The 9,719-nt window shown below is 37.8% G+C and overlaps 1 protein-coding gene across 2 annotated transcripts in view; it reads left to right on the top strand.

Moving 5' to 3' along the window:
- Positions 1-374: 374 nt before the first annotated feature.
- Positions 375-9,719, top strand: part of LOC121307469 (prostaglandin G/H synthase 1-like) — a 31,078-nt gene continuing 21,733 nt past the window's right edge. Inside the window, exons 1-4 of one of the 2 annotated variants that reach the window (XM_041239638.1) lie at positions 375-655; positions 753-824; positions 7,002-7,118; positions 8,788-8,928. In XM_041239638.1, coding sequence (XP_041095572.1) covers positions 649-655; positions 753-824; positions 7,002-7,118; positions 8,788-8,928 — 337 coding nt within the window. In that variant the 5' untranslated portion in view covers positions 375-648. The remainder of the gene's footprint in view (positions 656-752; positions 825-7,001; positions 7,119-8,787; positions 8,929-9,719) is intronic. The other variant, XM_041239639.1, reaches the window with a different exon arrangement.

The following is a 9,719-nucleotide window of genomic DNA, read 5'->3' as shown; positions in this document are numbered from 1 at the left end:
GTAAAGTTGCCCTCGATCATCTGCACTATATTGCAAACAGGAGCCATACTGTACATCCTGACTTCTGTAGAAATCTATAAATCCTAATGGTTTGTCTTTTTTTCCTATTGAAATCGACTGTATTATGCTGTCATATCTGTAATATATTTTAAAAAAAAAATCATATGTGAATGTACAAATGTACAGGAATGTTTTTTTTTTTCTTTTCTGTTGGTCTCAATTATTAGCAAAAATATAAGGTATGGTTCATACTATATTTAAAGGAAATGAGATCTATCTGTCTGTATGTCAATCTTTCATTACACACACTTGATGCGGTCCAGGTAGTTCTTTCCAGCATCCAATGTTCAAGCACCGGGCGCGGTAGCCCCGCCTTCACTTGAGTTCAGAAACAGCAAGTCGTTGTAAAATAACTGTTAAACTTATCGGGCATTGAACGAGTTCCTGCACTAACTGGTTTCAAATAGGTTGGGTGACATCGAAATAGTGATGCATGTGATTCTGTTAAGGAACTTGTGTATTATGCAAAGCTATAACTGAGTTAACTGCAACTTGTTTTCAAACTGGTTCACAAGACAGGCACTTTGTTTCAAAAGAAACTCACAGCCCCTCAGAAGAACACACGCACTAGTCTTTTTCTGGTATAGAATGACTGGTAAGTCTTGAATGGTTTTGTCTTTGTAATGCATCAGTAACATTTGAATACAATGGCTAAATCGTGTTTTGTGTGTTTGTTTTCTTTCCCATGGTAGTGTCCAGTCTGATGGCTCTTGCTGCTCTGTTCCTTGTGCTGCTGTGGACGCAAACCAGTTCTGGACAGCCATGTAAGTTGCTCAATTTCTGCAGGTGTCTGCATTAAATTATGGTATATTACGAACTCAACTTTGATCAAGTGTTTGATATCCTAATTGTACGCGGTATTTTATGGATTAGCCTGAATAGTGGTCATTTTAAAAAGTCAGCGCATTAGTGTTTAGCTCTTTTTTTTGTGATTGTTCTTTGTTTTTGTCTACAAAAAAATGTGTGGAAAAGCCTGTATCCGCATTATCTTAACATATTTGTAGGTCTTTTATACATAAGTTAAACTTAGTGTTGTCATTTTATAACAGTTTCCTAGAGTACGTTTGCCCCTTAATTTTGTAGTTTATCAAGGCATGCGTCAATTTGATATTGAAAAAATAACAGTAAAAAAAAAATACCCGGTTTTAAAACATTGTAACACGCATTTCTACAGTAACGAAATTGTTTAGACAGTCTTCTGCAGGAACAAGAGATCCCTTAGGGAAGTCAGCGGTATCGAGTATGGTGCAGGATTATAGACATTTATACATGCCTCCTCTCCCCTCCCCCCTTCATTTTGACATTCCTGTTGGATTCTGCTTTACTGTCTCGGTGTGACCTGGAAGTCATCTTGTAGGTCTGTGTTAGCTTTTGTAAACCAAGTGTGTAACAGATATACAGGCATCTTATAAAACAGATTTTATACACCTCTTAGTTTTTATTTAATTCCTGGAAAATATACTTATTATACTTTGTCTAATTGTTTAGAGAATAGACAGACAAGAAACACAGCTGATGCCAAAATAAACACAGCAGTGTAAAGTAAATAGTGAATGTCTGCCAAGTTTGTTGCATAAGAATTATTTAACTTCATTATTGGTTTACAGTATTAAGAACAGTGCATACTGTAATCTTGATAATACAACATGCTGGGAAATGCTGTATCTCCTTAATTTTGTCTTCCAGGTTTGAGTATTCGTTTCATTACAAGTAAGATTTTGGGCTTGGTTCGCTAAGCTTGTCTCAGTAAGAAGAATGTCACAAGTTTGCTCAGACATGTTAACAGTTGAATTTAGGAACTGAAAATCTATTCTAGTATCTTTTCATTTTGTTGCATACAGTGGCCTGTCTCTGCTCTGCACCAGCAGGGAACAGACCCTGTTTAGAGTAGTGGTTTGTCCTGTACAATGTATATAATCTAAACCGCACTCAAAATACCTTGTCCTTGTTTTACGTTTTTGAGACTTTCCTGATGTGTATAATGAAACATACAGCTTTAGAAGTTTCACAAGCTTTTTGTAATACTGGTGTTCCTTAGCTGCTATTTATTGTGAAAGCCTGGCTTTATACATTAATTATACATTTGCAGGGAAGTAACATTATAAAAGTACAAAAACAGAAACGTGTTTTATAGTCGTCGTCTTTTGAGGACTATGCTATGTGGTTTTATTGGCCCTTTCATTAATGGTCAAGCTTGAGCTCCTACAGGTTATTAAGCAGATAATTCCAGTCAATCTGCAATTACTCAGCGTGACAGAAAGACAGTATGCTGGAATCTAACCTCCCAACAGGACATGAGAATAAAATAGTCTTTCACGAAATCCTTAGTGTCTTGCTTTTGCCTTATAAAACTGTCCTGTTTGTACTCTCTTTGTACACTTTTACATTCTGAAGTTGCTAAAGTAACTGAAAATGCTCGATCAAAAATATTAGATACAAATTTAAAGAAAATAAGTTGGTGTTTGGCTGGTGTGGGGGACTAGCCTAAATGTTTATCCATTTCACTTAGTTTTTACCTAAAGCAGTTTAGTAGCCTAAATGCTGTTGACGAAAGCAATAGAGAATTTGAGTAGGAAATCTGCTAACATCCTTAAGAGTGAGCACGACATGCAGTGTCTCCTGGGCACAGTTAGATACCGGGTGCATTGTTGCAGAGAATTTAGAAAGCTTCCTTTAACAAAATAAACATTAAAAAACAAACCTCTTTTTCCTAAGTTCCAACAGCTTAACCCATAATAGTCCATGTAATTCAAATGCGGCTATTTAAATACCTCATATTGATATACAGGTATAAACATATTTAGTTATAACAAACTAATATCGAAGAATGCACGGTAACATAATTATTTCTTTATTATGTATGTTTTTGAATTGGCCTATTATCCACTAGAAAATGGAATACTCTGCTATCGTTAATTTAGCTTTTAAAAAATACCCGATTACAAATCATCTGTGATTGAATGTGGTTTTTGGATTTTCAAGCAGTCTTGGCATTCAGTGATTGAGTTTTGAAATACTTTTTAAAGCATAGAAAAGCAGTGCCAGCTACTTGGCAACAGTGACACATTGACATAGGCCAGGACTTCTGGAACATCTCAAACATGAGAATATGGAGTTTCCACCCCACAAGACTGGACTTGTCCTATGAGTCTGTCAACCAACAGTTTCTGTGAGTTTCTTGTTTCTGTGAGTCACCTATTGGATCTGTCTGTAAAAACACGAATGATTTAATTTCTCTTTCAACTCATAAACACACACCTTCAAAGCTCACTTTTTAGATAGCGGCGCCTTCACTATAGTTTATAAAATTTCTAATATCAGGAATTTTGATCTTTAGCGCTGGGATGATCAAGGGTTTTCCATGTTCAATTATTCTTAATGTGAATGGATATTCAAATATTCTTTCAGTGTGTATTAGCTGAAAAACAAAAGTACAGTGTAATTCATGCCATATTACAGTAAAAAGCATTACAGGCACATACAGAGGGTCCTCATAAGCCTACAACAATGGTGAAATGCATTTTAAAACTATAGGAGGCTAGTAGTGTAAAATCAAATACAAGTTTGGTATGTTTTGTGCACGCACACTAGGTGGATACGGCATAAAGGGATGATGTAATGAGTTTGGACTGCTTAAGGTAAGAAAGTAACATGTATGGACATGTTAAAAATATGAGAGATGTGTACATGCAGTAGAAACAGCAGGGCTTGAAATTAACCTTTGCATGCATTAGCCACCATGAAAGTGCAAAAACAAGCAACATTTATTTCAGTAGGGTCTGAAACAATCTGCCTCATGAGTGAAGATAGAGCTTCTGAACCATCTGACATCACTGACAGGAACTTTGCACCTATAATTCTCTTGCAGCAGCCTTTTTTTCTGCCTCAGCAATGTAGTCCACACATACTTTTACTTGTTTGTCGATCCCAGTCTGTTCATCAACCCTATATATAATTTTTTTTTTTTTTTTTTTTTTTTTTTAAAAAGCTATGTATTACTATGTTTTTTCAAGCTTTAAAACAAGTCAGTTAAATATATAAATTCACTGCGTTTACTTTATTTAACGTGGTTGTGTTATAGTTAGGGCTTTTGTTTTTCAGATTTATTAATTGTATTTTTCGGTGTTTATTTTTAGCTATTTGAGTTTTATGTACTGTGTGAAATTTGTGTTTTCGGTTACTTTCCAAAATGCTTGAGCTTTTTTTTTTTTATGTCAAAATATGTATAGTAGTAACTCGACAGTACTTGCACACTTAAGTTGTACCTTCTTTCCTTTGCTGTCTTCCACAACGAAATCCCTATGGTCACGTGCACGTTTTTGTGTGTAGACATTTTTTGACATTTCACCACAATTTAGTTTTAAATCCTCCGTATCTTAACTGTAATACAGCTTTAAATCCCGCTAACAAGCCTCCATTCCTGATTGTAATCTCATTTTAAATCTCGCAAGCAGAGTCTCCAATAGAAATGTAGGAATGTGATGTGACTCAGTAGTTAGGGCGGGTTTAAAGTATTCAGAACGAATCAATGATAGATAGGGATTCGGTCTGCCGTGGTGCCCTTGGCTCACTGCACACCAGTGACTCCTGTGGTCTGGCCAGGCGCCTGCGGGCTTGCCTGTAAGCTGCCCAGAGCTGTGTTGTCCTCCGATACTGTAGCTCTGGGTTGGCTGCATGGTGGGCCCGCAGAGTGAAAAAAAGCAGTCGGCTAACTGCGCTCGCTTCAGTGGAGAGGGTGTGCTCATCTTCGCCACTCCCTAGTCAGCGCAGGGGTGGTAGCGGTGAGCTGAGCCTAAAAATACAATTGGACATTTCATATTGGGAGAAAAACAGGTAAGAACTATGGTCAACTACTAAATTTGTGAAAAAAAAAAAAAAAAAATTAAAACTTCACCGGTTACACTTTCAGTGAGGTTAAAATACTCAAGTTGATTGCATTTGTTCAGCAATTGATACCTGGGACTTGGAGTGCACTCGGCAATTGTAATCCCTGCACAGCCAATTAAAAAAAAATAAAAATAAAAATGACTTCTCTCCTTCCTTACCCACTGCCAACGCATGACTTCATAGAGTGAACACTATGCAAAAGTACCCCTGCTGGCGTGGTGGCTTAGGAGTCTGGATTGAAATGTGCTACTCAGGGAAACTTGTTCATACAGACCAGCATACTGTCTGCTGATGAGTCTTGCTGTGCCAGGTTTGTGTTGAGGTGTTTTCTTGTGTTTTAGTGCACTCTAACCTTAGATAAAGTTTTAAAGACACTTGCAAAAAAAAAAAAAAAAAAAAAAAAAAAACTGTCCTTGTGGTGTAACCCTGCATTTAAAGCCGCTTTCCACTGTCTGTTTTTTCTAAACATCTGAAACCGATAACATGATTGAAAGGTTGAGCTGCTATTTATCCAAGAGCCCTCGAGAGAGAGCTGTATTTGCACGTCTATTGCTCACAAGAGAAACATTTCCTAGCAGGCTGCAAGCTGCTCAATATTGGTTTAATGGTTTGGATTCTGCCCTCCTGGCTTCAAACATGCCGGCCCATTAAAACACAGTTGAATTGTGTACGAGGTTTACACCGCTTTCTCTACAAAAAAAAGACAAATGCAAGCTGTGATTGTTACAGTGACACCCTTTTTTCATTGGAACCTGTAAATGATGTCAAACAGCAATCGGCAATCAAACCATTTATTCCAGAATTGGACATGCAGTCCAGGGTGAGTCCCCAGTGCTGTAATAATGCTATTGTAAAATCCAGCTGTGGCTTATCCCTTCACCAGTATACATTGATGCAAGAAAAAAACAATGTAAAGTTGTGTCTAAAATGAACTTCTTTGTTTCGTCATGCTGTGGTCAGTCGATATCACTGTCATCTTTAAAACATGCTCATCAATGACGTCCAGTCGCATTCTTCACTGATGAAAGCACTAGCCGAAGTGCCTGTCTCCTGTTGGTCATGATGATTCACGTGTTCATGGTCTTCAGACAGCTTTAACATTTCAGTTGTTGACGCTTCTATGGTTGTTAATTTAGTGCATTTGAGGTCAGCAAAGTTTGCCAGCTCTTAGTGCGATTCTTGTATAATGTATAGCACTGAGGCTCTGTACATGTAATTTGCATGTTGTGTCAGTATATTTTGTGATTGGATTTACTAATTAGTATTATGTGTTGCTTTGGCAGTGGTGAAAACCCATCCCTAGTGTCAAACACTACTGCAGCTGGGCAGGCCAGCAGACATGTGAGTGTGTGCCTGAACTGAAGGCTGATCTGATTGGAGGGGAAAGGAAAGAGCGTGAGCAGAATGTACTCACACTAGATTAATTCTTCAGTCTACACTGCTCCACCACAAGTGCATACAGAACACATGTACTGATGTACATCTACTACGTTTGATAGTCTTTTGACTCTGAAAACAAAAATGCAGTTTACCTGCTTCACTCAGTAGTGTTCAGAGGAATCGATGCTTCGGAAACGCCAGCCTGATTCTAGCTCCAAGTGGTTTTAAATGCAAGATGTACTGATGATTTTGGAAGAGATTCCTTTCATTTTATTTATAAATTTCCTTAAAAAAAAAAAAACTACCTAAAACAGTCTAAATAGAGTAGGGCCCAGTGTTTTCTCAGAAAGGAAAAAGCACCCAATAAGAACATTTACAAGCAAGAGGAGGCTGTTCAGCCCATCTACTCTCTTCCGGGTCCTAATAGCTGATTGATCTTAGAACTTTGTCATGTTGGGTCTTAAAGGAACAAAGTTATTCAGCCTCAACATGACTAGATAGCCCATTCCATACCCTCATACCACTCTGTATGAAGAAGTCAGTCCTCTGGTCCTGGTATAAGAATAAGTAATACAATTGCCAAACTAGAAAAGCATTTCCTATGCTGAAACAATGGATCTTTCTCCTGTTGTGTGAGATGCTAACACAACCTCTGTATTTTGTTTTTGGTGCAGCAAACCCTTGTTGTTCTTATCCATGCCAAAACCGTGGTGTGTGTGTCCGATTTGGACTGGACCAATATGAATGTGATTGCACTCGAACTGGCTATTATGGAGTTAATTGCACTAATGGTAAGTATTGTTGTCATGTACTGGAATGAAATGTGATGCACTGTTCAGCAAAATCTAAATGAAATTGTTACTAAGGGACTAAACCTTAGTAGGATGATTGAACTGAAGACAGTTTCCTTTTGTTTTTGTTGGCACAGACGTTGTTCAGTTTAAACGTATGCAATTTTAATTACATTTGGCAAAAATATACATTCGTAAAATGGTCCTACTTATTACGTTGTACGGCCCACATGGTCATGTTTTGTACAAATAATGAATTCTTTAGCAATTAAGCTTTCTTGTGTTGTTTATATTTAGGTTACCTGTGTTTGCAGTTACAGGCGGCATTTTGAATTTGTTTATAAAGTACTGATTTCCATTGTCTCTTGGAGTCCATTATAAGTGGAGTGCACGTGTACACTCAAAAGAACTGCTTAGTGCGTTCCACCCCCAATTGGACAAGTTGTTCTCTGTGCAGATCTGTGTTGTGAGACGTGCGTACAGTGTGGACATTCACCTCCACTGCTCTACACTGTAAGTGGTGTGCAACCCCAGTAGGGAATATGCACTGAATGCCACTGCATTCTTTGCCAATTCAAAGTAATTCTGTCATTACCCGAAAAGAATTCCAATTTACTGGAAGAGCCGTGACGTTTCCTGGCTTGCACATGTTGCTTCAGGCAGAATTCCTAAAACAATACTGAATATCCATTTTAATTTTATTTCTTCAGTAGTAGTTTTATTCTTCAGCTTCCATTTGATGTTTTCTCCAGGAATCTTTATTTCCTATGTCACTTTTGTACAGGGACAACATATTAGAAACCCCTGACATCACACTGTCAGCAAGGTTACCAGGCGCTATGAACTGCACTTAGACGTGTTTAAGCTGTGCTGCAGGAATACGTGGCAATGCTCCGCCTAAGGTAGAAATCTGCTGTGTCTCCAGAATGGCCCTTGTGAGCACAGGCCACCCTTTCTAGACCGCCGTGTACAGAACATATAAAAGCATGTGCTACATAGTGCACTATTTTCAATATTTTATCCAACTCTGTATATCAAACTTTAACCCACCCTTCTAAGCAGGAGCTGCTGCTTGTGAGCAACACCAGACAGCTGCATATCACATCCTTGTGTGATGCCTCACAGTGCTATTAAAATGAATGATGGCGAGGCCTCTGAGTTGTTATAAGCCTTGTTTATGCTAGCCAGGCCTACTGATGTCTGCAGAGGCTCTTATGTAAATCACTTTAATAGATGTTATTTTAAACTAGTTATTTGCAAACAGGAGAAGCCAGTGAAATTCAAAAGGACTGCAAAACCAATTGCTAATGATTCAGTTTAATAAAGGCGTGATTCAATTTAATAAGGGAATGCTTCAGTTTAATAAGGGTATGATTCAATTTAAATGAATCTGAGCATGAAATGAATCCTGATTGAATTTTAACTGTTGCAAAAGCAATTTTGTTTCTGCTTCTTCACGAGGTAATGTCATTGCGCTTATGTAGTGAATCATTTGAGGCTGTAATATTTGACTATGAGATACATATAACAGAGGCTTTATGAAGCAAAACTTCACATAGCCTCGCTGGGTTTATATACAGAACATCTTGATAATGATATCCTTTATATGGCTTCATAAATGCAGTTTTAATCCAAATCAAGAACTGAAATGGCCTGCTTTTTCTTTCAGCTGAATTTTGGACAAGGATACACGAATTACTGAAACCAAGTCCTGATACTTTGCACTATATTTTAACTAACTTTAAGTGGCTCTGGAACATCATTAACCAAACCTTTATCAGGGACAGACTCATGCGTCTTGTATTAACAGGTAGGTGTCCTCTTCCTATCCAGGTGAGCCTTTTAAAGAAAGTGTTGCTAGCAAAATTATTTCATGAGCTGTACCTATTAGCTACACAGGTCTCAGAGATGCATTTTGAAAAACACATGTTATAGCAAACCTGTATTTTCTTTTTAAAACAGACATCTGATACTACACTAGGTTCTCAGTTTGCTTGCCTTGCCTTTGACAATGTTGGTTACTGTTTTACTTCCTTGGTCTTTTCACCCCAGTAGTGTCTTCTGGGTCAAGGCAAGTCAACAGGGGGGAACAGCCGGTTGGTTAATCACAGGAAAGAATCCTGTAACATTGGGTAGGATTTAACCCTTCAAGTGAAATGACCTAGGAATTGCAAGATAGTTGAAAGCACAGCTTGCAAACAGTTTTCTTTAATCTAGTGCACAGTAGCACCGTATTTCATGTTTCACATGTTTGTTAAAACATGTGTTACTTCCAAAATGGCATATTTGAGACCAATATAGTTAATGGTTATTGTATTGGCAGTTATTATCTTAGCTTCAATTACTTTGACTCATCAAATTGTCCTTTTAATTTCACTGCTGTTTTAATATCATATGTGTGTGATGAATGATTCGCTGTTTTTTTGGGGGTTTTTTTGTGCGTGTGTACGTTGTTCATTATTCGCAAACTATTCCAGAAAAAAAAAAATGCTTCTGAAATGAAGGCTGATTGTGGGGAAGCATATTAGCGTTGCGCTCTACTGAAGCCCATAGTTGAAGCCTTATCCACTGAAGCGTGTGGAACACTGGTATGCTTCCCTA

The sequence above is a fragment of the Polyodon spathula genome, chromosome 56 (assembly GCF_017654505.1).
Source record: "Polyodon spathula isolate WHYD16114869_AA chromosome 56, ASM1765450v1, whole genome shotgun sequence".
Classification (NCBI taxonomy): Eukaryota; Metazoa; Chordata; class Actinopteri; order Acipenseriformes; family Polyodontidae; genus Polyodon; species Polyodon spathula.
The sequence above is the reverse complement of the archived record's forward strand: the minus strand, read 5'-3'. Positions and strand labels throughout refer to the sequence as shown.